This window comes from Hyla sarda, chromosome 10 (genome assembly GCF_029499605.1).
Source record: "Hyla sarda isolate aHylSar1 chromosome 10, aHylSar1.hap1, whole genome shotgun sequence".
Lineage (NCBI taxonomy): Eukaryota > Metazoa > Chordata > Amphibia > Anura > Hylidae > Hyla > Hyla sarda.
In genome coordinates, this window is record NC_079198.1 from 23,987,599 (window position 1) to 24,012,395 (window position 24,797).

Below are 24,797 nucleotides of genomic sequence, written 5' to 3' on the forward strand. Positions count from 1 at the left end.
TATATATATCTCAATCTGCTCAGCTTCTTCTGTTTCTTTTATAACATGAAGTCTGCAGATCTGACTGCATTTTCAATGTAACAGGCTTCTTTAACCATTAGAGATTAGATCTCCAGTCTAAGGGCCTTTTAGCTTTTAGAAGGAAAGTGCTTCAGACAACTATACAGCCCTAAGATTATACAGCCCTAAGATTATACAGCCCTAAGATTATACAGCCCTAAGATTATACAGCCCTAAGATTATACAGCCCTAAGATTATCTACCATATGTCTGACAAGTGTTGTCATGAGGATAAAGGAAATATTAAGATTACAACAACTAGTGATTGTTTTTTCTTTACCCCATGACAACACCACATGTGTTCTTATCCTGTAAACTTTAAAGGGGTACTCCACCCCTAGACATCTTGTCCCCTGTCCAAAGGATAGGGTATAAGATGTCTGATTGCCGGGGTCCCGCCGCTGGGGACCCCCGCGATCTCTGCTGCCACACCCCAGACATCAGATGAAGTTTGCTCCATTCTGGATGCCTGGCGGAGGCTCGTGACGTAACGGCCATGCTCCCTAAATGCAACTCTATGGGAAAGGGTGTGACTGGCGCTGTCCGGGCATGCTGGGAGTTGTAGTTTTCCCACAGCTGGAGGCACCCTGGTTGGGAAACGTTGGGTCATGTGCTTTCTTACTGGCGCCATCGATTAGGGCTCGTTCACAAGCACGTTATGCTCCGTTGTGAGGAGCGTCAACACTGAGCCTGCCTAAATTACAGGACTTTTGCTTTCTGATTGCTGCTCATTTCTAACATGGTCACGGTCCACACAGACTTCAGCTGAGCCCTAGAACAAGAGAGAGAGAGTAAGTGATGGATCTCCAAAATCATTATACTCATGTACATAGAACTATGACGGTAGGGAGAACCATGGGGGAAGATTTTCGACATGTCAAATGTCCATTTTGAGGAAAAGTGCCCTAGAGGAAAGTGTGCCAAGTTTATTACGGGGTACTCAGTTTTTTGTTTTTTTTTTCAAAATCAACTGGTGCCAGAAAGTTACACAGATGTGTAAATTCTTTCTATTAATTTTTTTTAACCCTTCCAGTACTCATCAGCTGCTGTATGCTCTGGAGAAAGTTGAGTTGTTCTTTTCAGTCTGACCACAGTGCTCTCTGCTGACACCTCTGTCCATGTCAGGAACTGTTCTGAGCAGGAGAGGTTTGCTATGGGGATTTGCTCCTACTCTGGACAGTTCCTGACATGGACAGAGGTGTCAGCAGAGAGCACTGTGTTCAGAGAGAAAAGAACTACGAAACTTCCTCTGCAGCATACATCAGCTGATAAGTACTGGAAGGCTTAAGATTTTTTTCCTTCCAGTACTTATGAGCTTCTGAAGTTAAGGTTGTTCTTTTCTGTCTAAGTGCTCTCTGATGACACGTGTCTCGGGAAACGCTCAGTTTAGAAGAGGTTTGCTATGGGGATTTGCTTCTAAACTGGGCGGTTCCCGAGACACGTGTCATCAGGGAGCACTTAGACAGAAAAGAACAACCTTAACTTCAGAAGCTCATAAGTACTGAAAGGATTAAGATTTTTTAATAGAAGTAATTTATAAATCTGTTTAACTTTCTGGCTCCAGTTGATATATAAAAAAAAGTTTTTTCCTGGATAACCCCTTTAAGGGGCACAAATTTGGTGCATCTTTCACTGTCCATGTACCAAACTTTGACATTTTTTTTAATGTAATGTTTTCATTTGTATTTTCTCAGCTCCTTATGAAGAGAGGTTTGCCTCAGGCTTCAGTCACCATGCTCACCAGTGCTACACCGTATCCAGTTCCCACAAGTGCTACGCCGTCAAGACTGAGCTACATCTTCTCTTCCTTGTATTCCAGCCAGAGGTGCCTACGTTCAGCATGCAGACTATCGCCAGCAAAACCCTGCAGGTGTTTACCAAGGACTTCCCCTTCTGAGTGGTAAATGGGCACTGTACAGGATCTACATCCTTGTACTTACAAAAGCCTTTGGGGCACTTTCACCTCTTCATTTAATGGCACTGTAAAGGTGACTCCTATGCTTTTAAGAAATGGTATTGTTCAAAAGACACCTGTTCTCTATCTGTCAGCAATCGCTGGAATATTTATTTAACACGCACATTGAAAGCCACAGATGTGGCAACACCAGGAAGTAAAAATCGGTTCTGGATCACAGGATCAAGTTGACGTATGGCGAATGACGCTGTCAGCTGATTAGCAGAGTGGAATTTGTCATTGAGCCAGTTGTCCTCTTCATCATTTAGATAAGGATGGAACATTTTATTTTATTTTTATTTTTTACTTCCACAAATAGGTGTATCACCATACCAAAAATAAAGTGGAAAAAACATGAAAAATGTATTAATGTAAATGCACCCTAAGGCATGTACACACTGTAAAACAAAGATTGCAAATTATTGCGTCCGTAATTGAAAGAAACTGTCTGAAAAAAAAAGTGCCTTAAAGGGTACTCCACTGGCCAGCGTTCAGAACGAAATGTTCTGAATGCTGTTTTCACGCGGCAGGGGTTGGCCATGCCCCTCGTGACATCTAGGTCACGCCCCCTCAATGCAAGTCTATGGGAGGGGGCATGACACCGTCATGCCCCCTCCCATAGACTTGCATTGAGGGGGCGTGACCTTGATGTCACGAGGGGCATGGCCAACCATCAAGGTCACGCCCCCTCAATGCAAGTCTATGGGAGGGGGCATGACGGTGTCATGCCCCCTCCCATAGACTTGCATTGAGGGGGCATGACCTTGATGTCACGAGGGGCATGGCCAACCCCTGCCGCGTGAAAACAGCATTCAGAACATTTCGTTCCGAACACTGGCCAGTGGAGTACCCCTTTAAAAATACGCTTGCACTTTTTAACAGTGTGATGACAAGAGTAATACACCCGCAAGTCCCTGTCCAGCCACTTGTTTACAAACCCAAACTAAAAGCATCTTAAGGATCTTTGATGCTTTCAATTCAGCTGAGTAGACCAGGACAGGACTTGTCACTGTATTACGACCATCTGCCTATTTTACTGCAGATTTTCTGCAGTTGAGTTTGCTACCCATTGACTGAAAATCTGCAGCAAAATATGCATGTAGTTGTACGTTCAGCATGAATTGAGTTTAAAGGGGTATTCCCACCTCAGACTTTCAGGCCGCTCAATCGCTGCACCTGCTCTCACTTCCTTCTTCTTGCAGGACGGGATATTCATACATGATTGACTGTTTAGGCCTGAACATATGTGATCCCAATGCTGCTATAACTCACTCGGGACCCATGGAAGCTCCTGCTGTTTTATTCCAGAGGGTGGTCACAACATGGCATGGTAAGCACAGATGTGGCAATCCTCTGGTCAGACAGGTGACCGGGAGCTACCGCGCGTGTGCTAATATGCACGCCCCCAACTCTCTGCTGGCCTTCATAATGTTATAGCTGCCAACCACCGCACAAGCGCGGCCTGGTTTGCCAAATCGCAACACTATTCGTAACCAATGGATACTGAAGATAGCAATGGAATTCAACAGGGAGTAATATCTCCGGAACAGATTGTAAAAGGTTATTCAAACCACTTTCAAAATAGTTAATACAGCCTCGAGAATATTTAGGAATCTATTTAATGAGAAGAGGCTTTAAAGGGTTACTCCAATGGAAAACATTATTTTTTTTTTTATTTTTTTTCTAATCAACTGGCGGCAGAAAGTTAAACAGATTTGTAAATTACTATTAAAAAATCTTAATCCTTCCAATACTTATCAGCTGCTGTATGCTCCACAGGAAGTGGTGTAGTTCTTTCCAGTCTGACCACAGTGCTCCCTGCGGACACCTTTGTCCATGTCAGAAACTGTCCGGAGCAGGAGAGGTTTGCCATGGGGATTTGCTCCTGAACAGTTCCTGACATGGACAGAGGTGTCAGCAGAGAAAACTGTGGTCAGACTGGAAAGAACTACACAACTTCCTCTGTAGTATACAGCAGCTAATAAGTACTGGAAGGATGAATATTTTTTAATAGAAGTGATTTACATATCTGTTCCGGAGCCAGTTCATATGAAAAAAATTGTTTTTCACCGGAGTACCCCTTTAAGTGCAACAACTTTTTAGGAGGCATCATTGTTTCTTAGTGACAGCTCTCTTAAAGGGATACTCCGGCGCTTAGACATCTTATCCCCTATCCAAAGGATAGGGGATAAGATGCCTGATCGCGGGGGTCCCGCCGCTGGGGACCCTCGTGATCTTGCGCGCAACACCCCAGTTAAAATCAGTCCCCGGAGCATGTTCGCTGCGGGTCTGATTACCGGCGACCACAGGGCCAGCGGCGTGTGACGTCACGACTCCGCCCCTGTGTGACGTCACGCTCCGTCCCTCAATGCAAGCCTATGGGAGGGGGCGTGACCCCCGCGATCAGACATCTTATCCCCTATCCTTTGGATAGGGGATAAGATGTCTAAGCGCCGGAGTACCCCTTTAAGTGCAGTGTGCTACACTACAATGCTCATACAATGTCACAACTGATAGTTTCATTGGTTTATAGGGGATCATCTTCTTTAGGGCAGTGTTTTTCAAGCGCAGTCCTCAAGCAGCCCCAACAGGTCATGTTTTCTGGATTTCCTTAGTCTTTTACAGGTGATATAATTGTGGTGATACCTGATTCACTGACCATAATTATATCGCCTGTGAAAGATTACGGAAATCCAAAAAACATGACCTGTTGGTGGTGCTTGAGAAACACTGCCCTTGAGACACTGCTTTAGGGGTCACTTTTTGTGATTTTATTGTTTTGTAAAAAGGTTTTTTCCTTGCTCTTTGAACCCCAGCATTCTTACCACAAATTGTTTTGGTTCTGCAATGTTTTTGCCAGTGTGTTTTTTTAACAGGTGAATTACCTGTTTTACCTTAAAAATGTGCTGACTGCTGACAAATTTGCATCAATTTACTGTAAAAATGCAAGCAATTTCTCTAAAGCATTTTTTTGCTGTAGCACTGTGAAAACCCATCCTTGAAATGAGAATAAATGATGTGGAGCTCACAAACAAAACAACACGAGGTTCACTGTGGCCCTCTCACCCAGTAAGGAGGGAAATGGAAATAAACATATATTAAATAGTCACAGTCCTCAGTGTTTCACCTACAAGAGGTGTATGATTGAAATTAATACCAACCAAATAGTGGTGTAAGATATTTTTACTATTCACCTATTTTACACAAAATAATATCACATCAAAATTACACATAAAAACGGTCCGCAGGGCCCTTGCGGTAATAAAAATGGGCAATCTATAAAATATAGAATAGTAAGAAAAAACCATCAATGGTGTTGCATGAATTAGGATAAGTGGGAAAAGTGGTGTCCACCTGTGACAAAAATGAAAATGTCCACCTGTAAAAAATGGGAATGTCCACCTTGCAATAGAGGATGAAAATGTCCACCTAAGTGAAAATGATATATCCACCTATGGAGTGAATTCCACCTGGATAGGCAACAAGGTAAACAGTCCTGTATAGATCACATGATTCGGCACTGTTTAAAACCCAGCCTTAGGCTAGGATTCCACTGAGGTTTTTTCCCACCTGCAAAAACTGCCACAGCTTCTTCCTGCATTTTGGCGTTTTTCCTGGTGTGTGGAAACAGCCAGTTTTGTCCCCTGTGGCAGTTTTTTTCCTGCCTTCAGGTACCACTCATTGTGTCGGATGCTGAGCGCCCGGTCCACAGAGTGTAAGGAGGTGAGGAGGGATGTATAGCATCACTATTCACCTCCCCCGGCCGTATAGTATACAGGGGTGTATAGTGTACCCGTGTATACTATACAGGAGCCGAGAATCCTGTCACCAGACTGACAGGACTCCCTGCTCCTATAGCCCCTTTGAAGTGGTATACAGAAATCTATATAGATAGCTGTATAGAGTGTATACAGAAGACAAGGTCCACTTCCCTCGCTCCCTGTCCCCGCCGGGCCTGTGTAGCTCCCCCCCCCCCCCCCTCCCCCCCTAGTGATGACGTCTGACGGGAACCAGGCTGATAAGGGTGTGAGGCTCTTTTCACATTGTACGTTTTGTATAATGTGAACAGACCCTTCTGCCAGTGTCCTCCCAGACAGGAAGACTCCAGCTGTTGCAAAACTACATCTCCCAGCATGCCTGGGCATGCTGGGAGTTGTAGTTTTGCAACAATTGGAGGCTCTCTGTTTGGGAAGACATTGCATTATGTGCGCTCTCCCCAGTGGAGAGCACTAAAAATGTCCTAACCAATTTTTTTTTTTCTTTTTTCTTCTCGTTTCAGATTTTTTTTCTTTTAATAAAATGGCTAACGAGGGCTGTGGGGAAGTGTTTTTTCAGGCTAAGTAGTGGAAGCTGTCTTATTGACGGAATCCATTACTATGCCGTGACTTAGCTTTCGCCCCAAAAACAGCTAGCACTAACCTCCAATTATTAACCCGGTACCCACCGCCACAAGGGTGTCGGGAAGAGCTGATACCAAAGAGCGTCAAAAATTAGGTTGGGGAGAGCCAGTAACAATGGTCCTCGCCCACCCTGGTAACGTCAGGCTGTGTCTGCTTGGTTGGTATCTGGCTGTGAATAATAATACGGGGACCCCTATGCGTTTTTTTTTTATTTATTAAAAAAACACAGAGGGTTCCCCGTATTTGTATTCACAGCCAGATACTAACCAAGCAGCAACAGCCTGACGATACAAGGGTGGGCGAGGACCATTGTTACTGTCTCTCCCCAGCCTAAATAACACCAGCCTGTTACCGTCTAGGCCCAGGAGCGCCATTTTTGATGCTCCGGGCCTGTTGGTAGCGGCTCTTCCCGACACCCCTGTGGCGGTGGATACCAGGGTAATAATTGGGGGTTAGCATTAGCTGTTTTTAGGGCTAACGCTAAGCCCCCGCTTGGTAATGGATTCTGTCAATAAGACGGCTTCCACTACTAAGCCTGAAAATTCAATATAAAAAAAAAATGGAAATATTATTTTATTTAAAAAAAACACTCCTCCACAGCCTTCGTTAGCCATTTTATTTAAATAAAAAAAATTCCAGTTCAACCGCGGTAGTCCTCCGAATCCGCCGTAATCCTCTGCATAAATGGATCTGAAACAGATCCATGTCTTTCCAAACAGGGTGCCTCCAATTGTTGCAAAACTACAACTCCCAGCATGCCCAAACAGCTTTTGACTGTCTGGGCTTGCTGGGAGTTGTAGTTTAGCAACAGCTGGAGTCTCCCTGTCTGGTAAGACACTGGCACAACGTACAATGTGAACAGAGCCTCACACCCTTACCAGCCTGGTTCCTGTCTGTAGCTCCATCCCTAATGACATCATCAATGGGGGGGCGGAGCTACACAGACCCAGCCAGGACTGGATGGAGGTAAGGGACTTCTTCGTCTTCTGTATACACTATAAACAGCTATCTATACATAGCTGTATATTGTGTATACCGCCCAAAGGGTTAACCTGCAGTGTAAATTAACTCTTTCCTTGCTGGACTGGTGCATAACGCACAGCTCAGCAAGTGGTTAAGTGAGCCAGCAATGTGTATACTGTATACACATTGCAGGCTCACTGTAATTTCTTGCTGGGCAGTAGATGTATGACGTATATCTACTTCTCAGCATCAGCTGTACTCCCGTTGAGTTCTGAAATTCACGTCAGGAGGATCGCAACAGGTGTCAGGAGTGACACTTGCTGCGATCTGTCCCTTACTGCAGGTACTACTTCTCCCAACGTGGAGCACACTCTGCTCCATGCTGGGAGCTGTATTATCTGTACTAATAGACAGATGGCCCAGGTGTCACTTCTGACACTCGTTGCGATCTGTCTATTAATGCAGGTACTACAGCTCCCAGCATGGAGAAGAGTGTGCTCCATGTTGGGAGTAGCAGTACATGCAGTTAAGGTCAGATCACAGCGGGTGTCACCCCTCACATCCGCTGCGATCCTCTGGTATAAGCTATAGAAGCGGGTGGCAGCCACACTTGTCTGGTCCCCTGCCTGGCACTTTACTACTTCACATCACAGATTCCTATATGCCGCTGAGAGCTGTGAGAGGCCAACACTATCCGGCAAACCACAGCTCTCAGCGGGAAATATGAATCTGTGAACTGAAGAGAACTTCACATCACAGATGAATATAGTGCCGGGCTGTGGAGCGGAGAAGTGCGGCCAGCCGCTGGCTTCTATAGCTTATACCAGAGGATCGCAGTGGGGGTCAGAAGTGACACCCGCCGCGATCTGTCTATTAGTACAGGTACTACTTCTCCCATTATGGAACAGTCTGTTCCATGCTGGGAGTAGAATTCATACCTAAAAGTTAAAGTTAAAAAAAACACACATTTTATTAAACACATAATTAAAATACATTACTAATAAGTTTTGCAAAATTAATTAAAAAATATATTATTTTCATAATTAAATGGCCCCTTTCTAAATTTTTTATATTACCGGCTAGATTTTTATTGCCCTCCCCGCCCACATAAATTGATCTCTGTTTAAAAATTAATAAACATTTTGTTCTAAAAAATATGAATTTAGTTACGGTAAATACAATTTTTTCCATCACTACTGTATCTTCTTTTAAATTAAAAAAATATATAATTTTAATAAAAAAAAAAATTTAATGGTACCCTATGAAATTTAACAAAAAAAAGTATCTCCATCACTTTTTTGTATCTCTAAAGTCCCCCAAAAATAATAAAAACCGCCTGCAAAAAATGCCAAAGTTAAAACACATGACAAGATTTTCCCGGAAAAAACGCCATACTCTGAATTTGAGGACGTTTTTGAAAACAAGCCTCTGAGCCCAAAAGAGCGGAGCAATGCCCAAAGGATTTTGCAGTTCACTATTGGCTTGCACCTAACATCCATATGGCCACTGCCTTTATGCCATGCGGCAAAACGGACATTTTTATTGGCGCTTTTGAATGAAAAACCTCAGAATTCTAGCCTCTTACTGGTAATATGCAGCTTGTCTCGGCACCTGTAGATCAGTGCATGACCTTCTTTTTTTTCCTACTGGAAAGATGTCTGTGTTAAGTCTTTTCATCCTTGTCAAGTAACCATATGACAAGGAAACAATGCAGATAATCTCCCGGTGTCAAAGACGTTTCAGTATCCAGACATGCTTGCTATTTAGCTTACAGTTCCACTACTGGGTCTTAGAGTTCATTAGAAGAGAAAATCTCCTCCTACAAGAAGCTCAACAGTAAATATCAGTTTCTCCAACATTTAAAGGGAACCTGTCATCAGATTTTAAAATCTTCTTCCTCACCGTGCCCAGGAGACCTTTCTTCCGGCAACAATGGTGAAGATATGAATTTTAAAAAGGTGCCCCCTGTCGGCCCATTAGTAGTCCCCCTGGGCGGGATCTCTAGTTTTGTCTTCATCGGCTGTAATCACACCCCCTCGACATGATTGACATAACATGTCACCATTCTGCTCCCTAAGCAGACTGAGCAGAGCGATTATATGGGCCATGCCAGGGCTGTCAGTCATGATTACAGCCGCAGCAGACGAGTCTAGCAGAGGATGGCTCCCGCCCAGGGAACTACTTAAAAGGGTATTCCGGCTTTATACATCTTATCCCCTTATCCAAAGGATAGGGGGTGAGATATATGATCGCCGGGGTCCTGCCGCTGGGGACCCCACGATCTCTGTTCAGCCCCCAGCATTCTGTGTCAGGCACTGCCTTCGTGACGTCATAGCCACGCACCCTAGTGCTGTCACGCCACGCCCCCTTCCATAGACATGAATGGAGGGGTGTGGCGTGACGGCACTAGGGGGCGTGGCTGTGGGCTGCACTGAGAATGCGAGGGTCTCCAGCGGCGGGACCCCTGCGATCATACATCTTATGCCCTATCCTTTGTTAGGGGATAAGATGTATAAAGCCGGAATACCCCTTTAAAGAAGAAATCCAGCCAGATGAAATTACCTTTATATAAGTGCACATATTAGTTATATAACTTTGTAATGTACAACAAGTGTTATCTTTGCTGAACACAAACCCTGTTTCTCTCAGCTGTTTCTCCAGGCAGGAAGTCCAGTGTTTTCTTAGACACATGATGACTGTTGTCAACGCTTTGCTGGGTGTAGATGACAAGTCACTATGCAATGTTCCACTCCCTTCTCCTCAGCTCTTAAAGAATCCAGAACCCTGCAGGGGTACTCCGGTGGAAAACTTTTTTTATTTTTTTTTTAAATCAACTGGTGCCAGAAAGTTAAACAGATTTGTAAATTACTTCTATTAAAAAATCTTTATCCTTCCAATACTTATTAGCTGCTGAATACTGCAGAGGAAATTCTTTTCTTTTTGGAACACAGAGCTCTCTGATGACATCACGAGCACAGTGCTCTCTGCTGACATCTCTGTCCATTTTATGAACTGTCCAGAGTAGGAGAAAATCCCCATAGCAAACATATGCTGTTCTGGACAGTTCCTAAAATGGACAGAGATGTTAGCAGAGAGCACTGTGCTCGTGATGTCAGCAGAGAGCTCTGTGTTCCAAAAAGAAAATAATTTCCTCTGTAGAATTCAGCAGCTAATAAGTACTGGAAGGATTAAGATTTTTTTTAATAGAAGTCATTTACAAATCTGTTTAACTTTCTGGCACCAGTTGATTTAAAAAAAAAAAGTTTTCCACTGGAGTACCCCTTTAAAGGCAGTTCACACAGGAAACAAGCGCAGAGGCCGATGGTCTATGTAGTTTTCTGCAGTTCTCAGCTCACTGCACAAACCAGGAATTACCTATATTTTCAAAGGCTATTTATTGTGGCCATCACGCCCCCTCCCATAGACATGAATGGTGGGGGCGTGGCGTTTTGGAGGTTTCCAAAACTGGAGACGCAGCTCCCGCATAGAATGCGGGTGCTGCAGGGAGATCGCGGGGAGTCCCAGCAGCAGGCCCCCCGCAATCAGACATCTTATCCCCTAAATGTTTTTGCCCGGAATACCCCTTTAACACTGATACAGAACTTCAAGCTCTCTGCAAAGACCAGCGTTTCCCAACTAGGTTGCCTTCAGCTGTTGCCAAACTACAACACGTACATGTAGATTTTTCACAAGCCAGAATTTTCGCAATTAAATATCAGTGGCAGATTTGCTGCAGAACCATTGAGGTCAATCAGTAGCAACATAATATGTTTTCGGATTTAATGCTGCGGTGAATTATTTACGTGTAAACATACATGGAGATAAGATATGGAGGTCCTGCTGATGTGATAATGATCTAGTTGTTCTAATTGACTTAGTTTTCTACTACTTTTCTCCAATTCAGATTACAAGAAATTATCTGTAACAGCTACTATAAGGAATGTAACCCAGCTTTCCCAAACCCTGGTAAATTTGAAAATGTTTGCAGTGACGCATCATAATTCTTACCTTTCCATGTTCTAGTATAGCTTGATGGCTGGAGCTATAGCAGCCATTTCCTTTTGTCTCAAGCTGAACAGATGTATGGGACAGTTCAGGGGGAAAGTTCTTGACTTAACAAACTACCCTCTTTAAAGGGGTATTCCGGCTTTAGACATTTTATCCCCTATCCAAAGGATAGGGGATAAGATGTCTGATCGCGGGGGGCCCGCCACTGGTACCCCCCCTCCCTCCAGGGAGATCGCGGGTGGTACCAGCGGCGGGCCCCCCGCGATCAGACATCTTATCCCCTATCCTTTGGATAGGGGATAAAATGTCTAAAGCCGGAATACCCCTTTAAGGAGGGTAGTTTGTTAAGTCAAGAACTTTACCCTTGAACTGTCCCATACATCCTTTGGATAGGGGATAAAATGTTTAAACCATTCCTTTAAACACCATCTTTATACCGATGTCTCCAAGTGATGGTATATAGACTGTCTGCCTGGATGTCCATATAGTTCTCCTTGGATTTCTAAAGATGAAGGGTTTTGTATTTGTAAAAGGGAATATGTTTATGTCATGATGGTTTGATCAGTTTGTAATAAAATGTTATTTACTTGTTTTAGATCCTGCCTTTTGTCTTACTGTTTTTATTGTTGTTTTATATCTTGTTCTACATTCCCCTCTAGCACATGCATTTTGATATCTAATGCTTGTGTCTGTAAAGGTAAGCGCTTAATGTAACCCCTTCCTTTCTGAGCTTGTGCTGTTTCATTTCTGCTCACATAGCAACTTCCAAACCCACTGCATTGGTAACCCCGTAGCATACTGTATATCCTTCCCCAGCACAATACCAGCCTGTGCAGTCCTGTGCAATTTCAGTAGTCCTATGATGGCATAGTAGAGAGGATTATGTGCTGTGCCGTGATTGGCCAGTAAAGTAACAATGTGTTCCCACGTGCCGGTGAACGCATGTGGCAGAACCCATGCACCCATGTGTACACCACTGGCCATGTGATTCTCCCCAGACTTATTGGCAATATTGTGTGGCCATTGGTGAATACATGAGGGTGTGTTTTTGGCCACATGCATTCACCTGCATGAACTCTACTGGCAAACAGCCAAGCTCTGTTCCCATTCCTTAAACTGCAGAGAATGAGAAGTAGCTAAGCATCCTGGTGAGACTCTTTGGGGCTCAATTACAGAAGTAAGGGCACTTAAAAAATACCTGTCATTTGAAAAAACTTTTGACATGTCCTAGCCACATGTCAAAAGTTTCAATCGGCGGGGGTCTGAGTGTTCGGACCTCCACCAATCAGGAGAATGAACCAGGAGAGGTCTACGCTGCCGTGCACTCCTCTCCCTGCTCTTTTACTTGATTGAGCCACGCTCCATAGACTTATGTTGTGAGTGTTTGTCCCGATCACCTGACATGAAGCCAGGAGAAAACTTGCTGAGAGGGAAGTTCTCATGGCTCGTTCTCCTGATCGGTGGAAGTCGGAACACTCACACCCCCGTTGGTCAAAACTTTTGACATGTCGCAAGGCATGTCAGATATTTTTCCAAACGATGGCAGCCATTTAACACATGATCAATCACATTATTATCACTTTAAAGGACTAATGTAACAAAACCATGCAGGTTTAAAAAAAAAAATAATAATCTGTTCAAAGATCAGGTATGCTAAAGAACGTTTATTCACCATTATATAAAGGTCTGCAATTACTTTGCACAATTTAAAGGGTTGTATTAATCAACTAACTCCCAGCATTAAGATACTTTTAAGGGGTACTTCGCCCCTAGACATCTTATTCGTTTAGAATGTCGCGTGCAGCGCCGAAGGCTTGTGACATCACGGCCACGCCCCCCTCAATGCAATTCTATGGAAGGGTGCCTGACGCCCCCCTCCCATAGACTTGCATTGAGGGGCCGTGGCCATGACGTCACAAGCGGGGCGTGGTTGTAACGTCACAAGCCTCTGCCCAGCACCGCCAGTCATCCGGCACAGAGCGAGGTTCGCTCTGTGCACTGAATGTCTGGGGTGTCGCAGCCGAGATCACGGGGGTCCCCAGAGGCAGAACCCCCACGATCAGACATCTTATCCCTTATCCTTTAGATAGGGGATAAGATGTCTAGGGGCGGAGTACCCCTTTAAGATAAACAGCATATTTACTTACCCCAGACACTGCTGATGGAAAACATCTGCATTCAATACTAAATTATTCTTATGCCCTCGGATTATCTACCAGAAAGTTTAATGTAACGTGTTACCTTGAATATGACTGTACAAATGGTGCATTGAGCTGGATAAGAACTTTAACAGCGTACCTGTCAAGAAAAACAAATAATGCTTCTATGTGTTTTTAACAGGGTCATGCAGATTATTTATATGTCTTTTTTATGTGTATAGCTTCTGTATTTGGCTCACAAATCCCTCTGTCCTGCTGCTCACTCATTCTGGTATCCGCTGCTCACAAAGGGGCGTGTCCAAAGCAAGCACTGAGCCCGCCCTCACTCACCATGCATTCACTTCCTCCCTAAGTTTTCTGTGCTGCCCTGGGTCTCTTCACCCAATCACTGCAGGCTGTTTTGTAACCCTCTCTTTTCTGTTTTCAGACAAGAGTCTGATGGACTGGACAGGAGAGAGCACAGAGGAGTGCTAGTCTCGCCCTCACTTACTGGACCATGCCTCTGCTTCAGCTAAGACAGAGATGATGCTGCAGCATGATTATGTCTGGCTGGTATGAGGACCACCTTTTTTTTTAAAAGCCATGATTTCTATAGAAAAAAAAGTAGATAAAAAATGTTTTATGAAGTATATTAGAAAGGTTAATGTTTTGCCAAGATATAAAAAGTTTTGTAACATTAATCTCCACCCTTTATCATAATAGTTTAAAAAAAATAATGTTCTGACTGCCTTAAAGGGGTACTCCACCCTTAGACATCTTATCCCCTATCCAAAGGATAGGGGATAAGATGTCTGATCGCGGGGGTCCCGCCGATGGTGACACCCTCAATGTAGCACGCAGCACCCACCTGTTACTGCTCCGGAAGCGCTGAAGGGTCTGGCTCCTGACCACGGGGATGGAAGATAGTGACGTCACGACTCCGCCCCCGTGTGACGTCACATCCCACCCCCTCAATGCAAGTCTATGGGAGGGGGCGTGACAGCCGTCACGCCCCCTCCCATAGACTTGCATCGAGGGGGTGGGGAGTGACGTCACACGGGGGCGGAGTCGTGACGTCATGATCTTCCGTCCCCGTGGTCGGGAGCCAGACCCTCCAGCGCTTACGGAGCAGTAACAGGTGGGTACTGCATGCTATATTGCGGGGGTCCCCAGCGGCAGGACCCCCACGATCAGACATCTTATCCCCTATCCTTTGGATAGGGGATAAGATGTCTAGGGCTGGAGTACCCCTTTAAGGTTATGTTCACACACCGTAAAAAACACTTTGTTTGGCGGCCATCTTTTTGCCCATTTATGGCTGAAATACAGATGTTAACCAAAAAATGCCTGTTGTTTTTCTCAAGTTACGGCAGTATTGTTTGTGTGTAGACAAAGCCTAAGTTGCCACTAGATGGTTGTCATTGAATTTTTTGGTCAAACAAATTTTAGGCTTGGTTCATACTGAGTATTATGGTTTTGTTTTGATCAATATTTTGCTCAGCATTTTTAGCCAGAAACCAGGAATGGGTCCAAAACGATGAAAACTGGGCAAATCTTTCCACCACAGTTTATTTTTCTATTTCTTTTCAGCATCGGTTCCACTTCTGGTTTTGGCTAAACTTACTGGCCAATTGCAAACTCTTTCATAGGGTCTTAGAGGTAGAAGGTGCTATAAAAATAATGGATACCCCCCATCATATCCCCCACTGCTGCTATTCTCATGATGCCTTGGTCTCCACTGCTTATCTCTCCCTGGTGTAGGTACTTACTCAACCAGGAAGCCCAATCAGCCAATCGCTGTTCTCAGCAGTGACACATCTCAACCAGTGATTGGCTGAGCAGGTACAAATGAAAAGGGAACTGGTTGCAAATAAAGAGGGAGCAATATAAGACGTAGCCCTATAAAATCTTCCAAAAACATTGCTGCCTTTTATTATCTGTCTTTAAATAAAGAACTCCAGACACTAGTTCATACCAATAAAATCTTCACAAGGTCAAAGTCCAACTTGGATAACACAACAGATTAAATTTCTTATTTTTCATTACGGTATTTTTCCAAGGTTATCAATTACCATAAACAAGACAATTTCATTTTTGGTTTTATTATACAATCTGTTAAATGCTTTATGAACTCGTGATTACTTTAAGGGGAGGTGATGAACTATCTACTTATTTTTATGGTGCGGTTATGAACTATCTACCTACTTTTATTCTTAACTCATTCTGTGATGCTGTTTAAAATATACTAATGCATTCGTGAAGTTAGTCTAAGGCTATGTTCACACACAGTTTTTGTAACATAGCCTTTTCCTTTTCAGAAAATAGTTGTTTTATTTAAATTTTTTTCTTATATAGTGCAGCATATGCTATTATTAGAGAATAATGTAGAGGTTATTTCGTATGCCTTGTGTTAACCTGTTTTGGATTGTGGCAGGTATAAATTTTCCTTCATTTCTCATAATTCCTTTGGCTTTGGATGTGGTGTTTTATCACTGCACCTGGACATCTAATCGGGTTGGTAGAGCTAGGAATTACTAGTGTATTTTTCACGTTTTCAGTTAATTTTAGCTGTTTCTGCAAAAGGTCATTTGCACAATAGCAGCAGTAGCACAGTTTTTGTCATGATTTTAAGAAGATCCTGGTAAAAACAGAAAAACTGCAGCAAGAAACGCAATGTGTGAACACGTCCTCAGGAGAGGTGTATAACTACTATACATATTTCTTATAAATAGCATCAGTCTACGGATGGAACTGGGAGGGGAGGGGTCTGTGACCACTTCTTTTGACACATTAAATGGCCACTGTAAGATACAAAAACTTTTTATAAGTGAGGGTGGGCTAGGACTCCTCTGTGCTCTCTCCTGTCTGATAGCACTCCTCTGTGCTCTCTCCTGTCTGATAGTGCTCCTCTGTGCTCTCTCCTGTCTGATAGTGCTCCTCTGTGCTCTCTCCTGTCTGATAATTCTCCTCTGTGCTCTCTCCTGTCTGATAGTACTCCTCTGTGCTCTCACCTGTCTGATAGTACTCCTCTGTGCTCTCACCTGTCTGATAGGACTCCTCTGTGCTCTCTCCTGTCTGATAGGACTCCTCTGTGCTCTCTCCTGTCTGATAGGACTCCTCTGTGCTCTCTCCTGTCTGATAGCGCTCCTCTGTGCTCTCTCCTGTCTGATAGCACTCCTCTGTGCTCTCTCCTGTCTGATAGGACTCCTCTGTGCTCTCTCCTGTCTGATAGCACTCCTCTGTGCTCTTTCCTGTCTGATAGCACTCCTCTGTGCTCTCTCCTGTCTGATAGCGCTCCTCTGTGCTCTCTCCTGTCTGATAATTCTCCTCTGTGCTCTCTCCTGTCTGATAATTCTCCTCTGTGCTCTCACCTGTCTGATAGTACTCCTCTGTGCTCTCACCTGTCTGATAGGACTCCTCTGTGCTCTCTCCTGTCTGATAGGACTCCTCTGTGCTCTCTCCTGTCTGATAGGACTCCTCTGTGCTCTCTCCTGTCTGATAGCGCTCCTCTGTGCTCTCTCCTGTCTGATAGCACTCCTCTGTGCTCTCTCCTGTCTGATAGGACTCCTCTGTGCTCTCTCCTGTCTGATAGGACTCCTCTGTGCTCTCTCCTGTCTGATAGCACTCCTCTGTGCTCTCTCCTGTCTGATAGCACTCCTCTGTGCTCTCTCCTGTCTGATAGCACTCCTCTGTGCTCTCTCCTGTCTGATAGCACTGCTCTGTGCTCTCTCCTGTCTGATAGCACTCCTCTGTGCTCTCTCCTGTCTGATAGCACTCCTCTGTGCTCTCTCCTGTCTGATAGCACTCCTCTGTGCTCTCTCCTGTCTTATAGCACTCCTCTGTGCTCTCTACTTGTCTGAAAGGACCCCTCTGTGATCTCTCCTGTCCTTTCACACAGTGCTAGCCCACCCTAACTTACTGCACTTTGTCCATGCCGGTGCTTCAACTTGAACAAAGCCATGATATCTATATAAAAGAAATAACATTTCTAATGGAAAATGTTCCTTGACAACAGTGGGATATTATTATTACAGGAAAATCAGCAGATTTTTTACCAATTTCTTAACTGAAAAACTGCTATTTTACTGATAAAAGACAAAGGGTTGGTGAACATTGCCAAAGGGTTCTTTTACATATGTTGGATATGGATATGTTGCAAATTTTTCTTCAGTGAAACCTTTCGAAAAGACCACCTCAATGAGAACACTTTTCCTTTACCCAGAACAGATATTCTGTGACAAATATTCAATTTTTCATGTATTCATTCTTCTTTGAAAAGACCACCTCCCCTAGATCACCACTTTTTCTTGCAATTCTGGTGGTCTTGTCAAAGACTTCTCACTGTAAAACCAGACCAAATCCTGCTAATTTTGGTGCAGATTTAATAGCAAGATATATAGGATTATTATTTATTTATTTTTTATATCTTATTTAAAATCCAGGTTACACTAAAACGAGCACCATCACTTTAAAAAAAACGTTTAACACGTCTGAGTGCTGAGACCCCCACCAATCCTTAGAATCACTCGGCTGAGCGCTTCACTCCCCGTCTCAATGCTTTTTATGTTTCACTGCAGAAGAGGGTCTCCATAGACTTTGAATGGGGGGAGATTTATCAAAACCTGCCCAGAGTAAAAATTGCCCATAGCAACCAATCAGATCACTTCTTTTATTTTTAACAAGGCCTCTGCAAAATGAAAGAAGCAATATGATTGGTTGCTATGGGCAACTAGGCAACTTTTCATTTGCACAGGTTTTGATAAATCTCCCCCTTTGTTAAGCTTTGAAGTGGTTATCCAGTATTAGAAAAACAAAATTGATTTCTTCCAGCTTCTCGGCTGCAGCACCCCAGACATCCAGTGCACGTGAGGCAGAGGCTTGTGACGCCACGGCCATGCCCCGCCTGTGAAGTCACCGCCATGCCCCCTCAATGCAAGTCGAAAGGAGGGGGGAGTGACGGCCGGCTCTGCACCCGACGCTCTAAATGAACACCAGGTGCAGCAGGGAGACCATGGGGGGTCCCCAGCAGTTGGACCCACGTGATCAGACATCTTATCCCCTATGCTTTGGATAAAGGATAAAATGTCTAGGGGCAGAGTATCCCTTTAAATGTGCAAGTTTGATGTTGTGAAAATCCCCAGTTTTTTTTTCCGTGGTCGTACCCTAAAGACTGGTCCAACTTACCCAGGAGTTTCCATCTTTCTCTGGCACTCATGAATACAGTCACTAATGGCTAATACAACAGGACTGTTCTCGTTATCTGTTGGCAAACAGTGACGTTTATAGATAGAGCACTAGTCTTTGTCACACAATGTATGTGTATGGAAATATTTCACAACTGGAGATTGTGAGCCTTTCCTGGACAAGTATCCAATAAAATCACAAAATGAAAAAAATACAGTGCATCATAGTGTAGATATCCCAATGTGAACAATGGTTGATAGAACAGCAGAAGTTGATGTCCTCATCTTCCTTGGTGTAGATATGTAATAGTAACTGTAGTCATCTCCTTCCTCTGACCCCCTGATGACCTGTGCGCCATCGGCTGGGACATTGTCTAGGTTTGCTGAATAAGAAAATTGTCGCGCCTGATGACAATAACTTAGAATTTTTGAATACTAAAAAGTTTATTTTTATTATCAGCAGATTTCCTTGTCAGTCTCACTGAAGAGCACTACAATTGGCCTGGCCCCAGCCCGGAATTGCTGATAACAGAGAACAACAGATGGTATGCAACTGCACCAACAATAGAAAGCAAATGAAAGCTTCCATAGGGTTGTGTGAATTTAAAAGGGTACGGGAATAGAAAGATCAAGATAATTTCTTCCAAAAACAACGACACCTCTGGCCTCAGGTTGTGTGTGGTATTACAACTTTGCTCTATTCTATTAATGGTACTGAGCTGCTATACCACACAACCTGAGGACAAGTTTGTGTGTGTGTTTTTAGATAAGAAATATTCTGTTTTTCTTATAACAGGGGCGGACTGACCGTCTGATCCATTCGGACATAGTCCGAGGGTCCGGACATGTAAAGAACTTACCGCTGCTGCTACTGAGAATCCAGGACGCTCGTCCAGGATCCCCAGGCAGACAACGCTGATTTCTGCTGTATGTACGGTTCACGCACATTCAGCAGAAAGCCTCCTGTATGTGTGAGCCGCATCTGCAGCCTACAAAAAGGAGACATAACCTCCTGCTGTCTACACTTACTGTGGGGGGACTCTGCTGCAGACACCTTCTGTGGGGGGACTCAGCTGCCTACACCTACTGTGGGCGGACTCTGCTGCTTACACCTACTGTGGGCGAACTCTGCTGCCTACACCTACTGTGGGCGGACTCTGCTGCCTACACCTACTGTCGGGGAACTTTATATTCCCAGTTGTGATGCTGTTAATATATATTGAACACCTGTTCCCAGGTCCCTTAAAACATTACAGCTGAATGGAGATACTTCTATATAATTTGTCAGACAAAGTCTTCAAAGATTGTCATTTAACAAAACTATTCATATGTCACACAGACTTGTCAAAAGTTTGTCAGTGGATGTCTGAGTGTTCAGATTTCCACCAATCACTACAATGAGCAGGAGACAGGCTCCATGAATTTTTAAAGCGGCCAGACTCCTCCAACTGGGTGGACTTTTTCTCAAGCGAGGGAGTAAAGCACACAGCTGGGTGTTTCTCCCCAGTAGTTCTAACGATCAGTGGGGTCTTGACACTATTGCTCTATTCTATTAATGGTACTGAGCTGCTATACCACACAACCTGAGGACAAGTTTGTGTGTGTGTTTTTAGATAAGAAATATTCTGTTTTTCTTATAACAGGGGCGGACTGACCGTCTGATCCATTCGGACATAGTCCGAGGGTCCGGACATGTAAAGAACTTACCGCTGCTGCTACTGAGAATCCAGGACGCTCGTCCAGGATCCCCAGGCAGACAACGCTGATTTCTGCTGTATGTACGGTTCACGCACATTCAGCAGAAAGCCTCCTGTATGTGTGAGCCAAATCTGCAGCCTACAAAAAGGAGACATAACCTCCTGCTGTCTACACTTACTGTGGGGGGACTCTGCTGCAGACACCTTCTGTGGGGGGACTCAGCTGCCTACACCTACTGTGGGCGGACTCTGCTGCTTACACCTACTGTGGGCGAACTCTGCTGCCTACACCTACTGTGGGCGGACTCTGCTGCCTACACCTACTGTCGGGGAACTTTATATTCCCAGTTGTGATGCTGTTAATATATATTGAACACCTGTTCCCAGGTCCCTTAAAACATTACAGCTGAATGGAGATACTTCTATATAATTTGTCAGACAAAGTCTTCAAAGATTGTCATTTAACAAAACTTTTCATATGTCACACAGACTTGTCAAAAGTTTGTCAGTGGATGTCTGAGTGTTCAGATTTCCACCAATCACTACAATGAGCAGGAGACAGGCTCCATGAATTTTTAAAGCGGCCAGACTCCTCCAACTGGGTGGACTTTTTCTCAAGCGAGGGAGTAAAGCACACAGCTGGGTGTTTCTCCCCAGTAGTTCTAACGATCAGTGGGGTCTTGACACTCAGGTCCTGACCAATCAAAATTTTTGACATATCTGTATGACATGTCGAAAGTTTTCTTAAATCACATAGGCACGTTAATAGTTACATAGTTAGTAACTATGTAATAGTTAGACATATATCCAGTATAGTTAGACATATGTCCATCAAGTTCAACCAGGGAATTAAGGGGTAGGGGTGTGACGCGATATTGGGGAAGGGCTGGGATTTTATATTTCTTCATAAGCATTAATGTTATTTTGTTCCAGGAATGTATCTAATCCTGTTTTAAAGCTGTTAATTTTTCCTGCTGTGACCAGTTCCTGAGGTAGACTGTTCCATAAGTTCACAGTTCTCATGGTAAAGAAGGCGTGTCGCCCCTTGAGACTAAACTTTTTCTTCTCCAGACGGAGGGAGTGCCCCCTCGTCCTTTGGGGGGGTTTAACCTGGAACAGTTTTTCTCCATATTTTTTGTATGGGCCATTTATATACTTATATACGTTTATCATATCCCCCCTTAAACATCTCTTCTCAAGACTAAACAATTGTAACTCCTTTAATCGCTCCTCATAGCTAAGATGTTCCATGCCCCATATTAGTTTAGTCGCTCGTCTCTGCACCCTTTCCAGCTCCACAGTGTCCCTTTTATGTACAGGCGACCAAAACTGAACAGCATATTCCAGGTGAGGCCGTACCAATGCTTTATAAAGGGGGAGTATTATGTCCCTGTCCCTTGAGTCCATGCCTCTTTTGATACATGACAATATCCTGCCGGCTTTGGAAGCAGCAGCCTGACATTGCATGCTATTCTGTAGTCTGTGATCTACAAGTACACCCAGATCCTTCTCTACCAGTGACTCTGCCAGTTTAATCCCCCCTAAGACATACGGATGCATGCAGGTTATTAGTACCCAGATGCATAACTTTACATTTTTCCACATTGAACCTCATTTGCCAAGTGGATGCCCAGACACTTAGTCTATCCAAGTCATCTTGTAACTTATGCACATCCTCTATACACTGTACTGTGCTACAAAGCTTGGTGTCATCTGCAAAGATAGAAACAGAGCTGTTAATACCATCCTCTATATCATTGATAAATAAATTAAACAACAACGGGCCCAGTACTGAACCTTGGGGTACACCACTAATTACCGGGGACCAATCAGAGTACGAATCATTGACCACCACTCTCTGGGTACGATCCATGAGCCAGTGTTCAATCCAGTTACAAACTAAAATTTCCAAACCCAAAGACCTTAACTTACCTGTCAGACGTCTATGAGGGACAGTATAAAATGCTTTAGCAAAATCCAGAAACACTATATCCACAGCCATTCCTCTGTCAAGGCTTCTACTCACCTCTTCATAAAAGCAAATTAGATTGGTTTGACAACTTCTATCCTTAGTAAACCCATGCTGGCTATCACTTATAATACAATTATCCCCTATGTATTCCTGTATGTAATCCCTTATAAGTCCTTCAAACAATTTACCCACAATGCACGTTAGACTTACCGGTCTATAGTTTCCTGGGGAAGACCTAGAGCCCTTTTTGAAGATTGGCACCACATTAGCCTTGCGCCAGTCCCTTGGCACAATACCAGACACCAGAGAATCTCTAAATATCATGAACAGGGGTACAGATATTACTGAACTTACCTCTCTAAGAACTCTTGGGTGCAATCTATCTGGCCCTGGAGATTTGCTTACATTTATATTACTTAACTTACCTTGTACCATCTCTACATTAAGCCAGTTCAGTACATTACATGATGTGTTACCAGCACTGACCTGGCCAATGTCAGCTCCTTCTTCCTTAGTATATACAGAACTAAAGAACCCATTCAGTAGCTCCGCCTTCTCTTGATCACCCGTGACAACCTCCCCATTATCATTATTAACCCCTTAAGGACTCAGGGTTTTTCCGTTTTTGCACTTTCGTTTTTTCCTCCTTACCTTTAAAAAATCATAACCCTTTCAATTTTCCACCTAAAAATCCATATTATGGCTTATTTTTTGCGTCGCCAATTCTACTTTGCAGTGACATTAGTTATTTTACCCAAAAATGCACGGCGAAACGGGAAAAAAAATCATTGTGCGACAAAATCGAAAAAAAACGCCATTTTTTAACTTTTGGGGGCTTCCGTTTCTACGCAGTGCATATTTCGGTAAAAATTACACCTTATCATTATTCTGTAGGTCCATACGGTTAAAATGATACCCTACTTATATAGGTTTGATTTTGTCGCACTTCTGGAAAAAATCATAACTACATGCAGGAAAATTTATACGTTTAAAAATGTCATCTTCTGACCCCTATAACTTTTTTATTTTTCCACGTACGGGGCGGTATGAGGACTCATTTTTGCGCCGTGATCTGAAGTTTTTATTGGTATGATTTTTGTTTTGATCTGACTTTTTGATCACTTTTTATTCATTTTTTAATGTTATAAAAAGTTACCAAAATACGCTTTTTTGGACTTTGGAATTTTTTTGCGCGTACGCCATTGACCGTACGGCTTAATTAATGATATATTTTTATAGTTCGGACATTTACGCACGCGGCGATACCACATATGTTTATTTTTATATTTTTTTACACTGTTTTATTTTTCTTATGGGAAACGGGGGGTGATTCAAACTTTTATTAGGGAAGGGGTTAAATGACCTTTATTAACACTTTTATTTTACTTTTTTTTTGCAGTGTTATAGGTCCCATAGGGACCTATAACACTGCACACACTGATCTCTCATCCTGATCACAGGCGTGTATTAACACGCCTGTGATCAGCATTATCGACGCTTGACTGCTCCTGCCTGGATCTCAGGCACGGAGCAGTCATTCGTCGATCGGACACCGAGGAGGCAGGTAAGAGCCCTCCCGGTGTCCGATCAGCTGTTCGGGACGCCGCGATTTCACCGCGGCGGTCCCGAACAGCCCGACTGAGCAGCCGGGATACTTTCAGTTTCACTTTAGAAGCGGCGGTCAGCTTTGACCGCCGCTTCTAAAGGGTTAATACCGCACATCGCCGCGATCGGCAATGTGTGGTATTAGCCGCGGGTCCCGGCCGTTGATTAGCGCCGGGACCCACGCGATATGATGCGGGATCGCGGCGCGATCCCGCTTCATATCGCGGGAGCCGGCGCAGGACGTAAATATACGTCCTGCGTCGTTAAGGGGTTAAGGGGTCCTACATGCTCTGTCCTTGGTTTTTTTGCATTTATATATCTAAAAAAATATTTTGGATTAGTTTTGCTTTCTTTGGCCACCTGTCTCTCGTTTTGAATTTTTGCTGTTTTTATTAAATTTTTACAGATTTTATTAAGCTCCTTGTACTGTTTAAATGTTATCGCTGACCCATCAGATTTGTATTTTTTGAAGGCTATTTTTTTGTTGTTTATTGCTCTTTTAACATCATTTGTCAGCCATGTAGGATTTAGTTTTAATCGTTTATATTTGTTCCCCCTTTGGTATATATTTAGCTGTATAGTTATTTAGAGTTGATTTAAAGATGTCCCATTTACCTTCTGTATCAGTATTTGAGAACACCTCCCCCCAGTCTATGTCCTGTAGTGCAGCTCTCAGCCCAGGGAAGTTTGCCTTTTTAATGTTGTGCCGAAAAACATTAGAACATACAAAACTGGACAATTTTTACTGGATCAGCCGACTAATCTCATGTGTATCGGGGCCACCAGTTGTTGAATTTTAGCAAGCTGATCCTCTTTC

At 43.7% G+C, this 24,797-nt stretch overlaps 1 protein-coding gene across 4 annotated transcripts in view; it reads left to right on the forward strand.

Moving 5' to 3' along the window:
* The window catches only part of FUZ (fuzzy planar cell polarity protein), a 101,364-nt gene extending 82,076 nt beyond the window's left edge, over positions 1-19,288 (forward strand). The window contains exons 11-12 of one of the 4 annotated variants that reach the window (XM_056541998.1): positions 1,755-1,930; positions 19,167-19,288. In XM_056541998.1, the coding sequence (XP_056397973.1) occupies positions 1,755-1,930; positions 19,167-19,232 (242 nt within the window). In that variant the 3' untranslated portion in view covers positions 19,233-19,288. Of the gene's footprint in view, positions 1-1,754; positions 2,479-19,166 lie in introns of those variants that run through there. The other 3 variants (XM_056541995.1, XM_056541996.1, XM_056541997.1) reach the window with 3 other exon arrangements.
* The last annotated feature ends 5,509 nt before the right edge of the window (positions 19,289-24,797 follow it).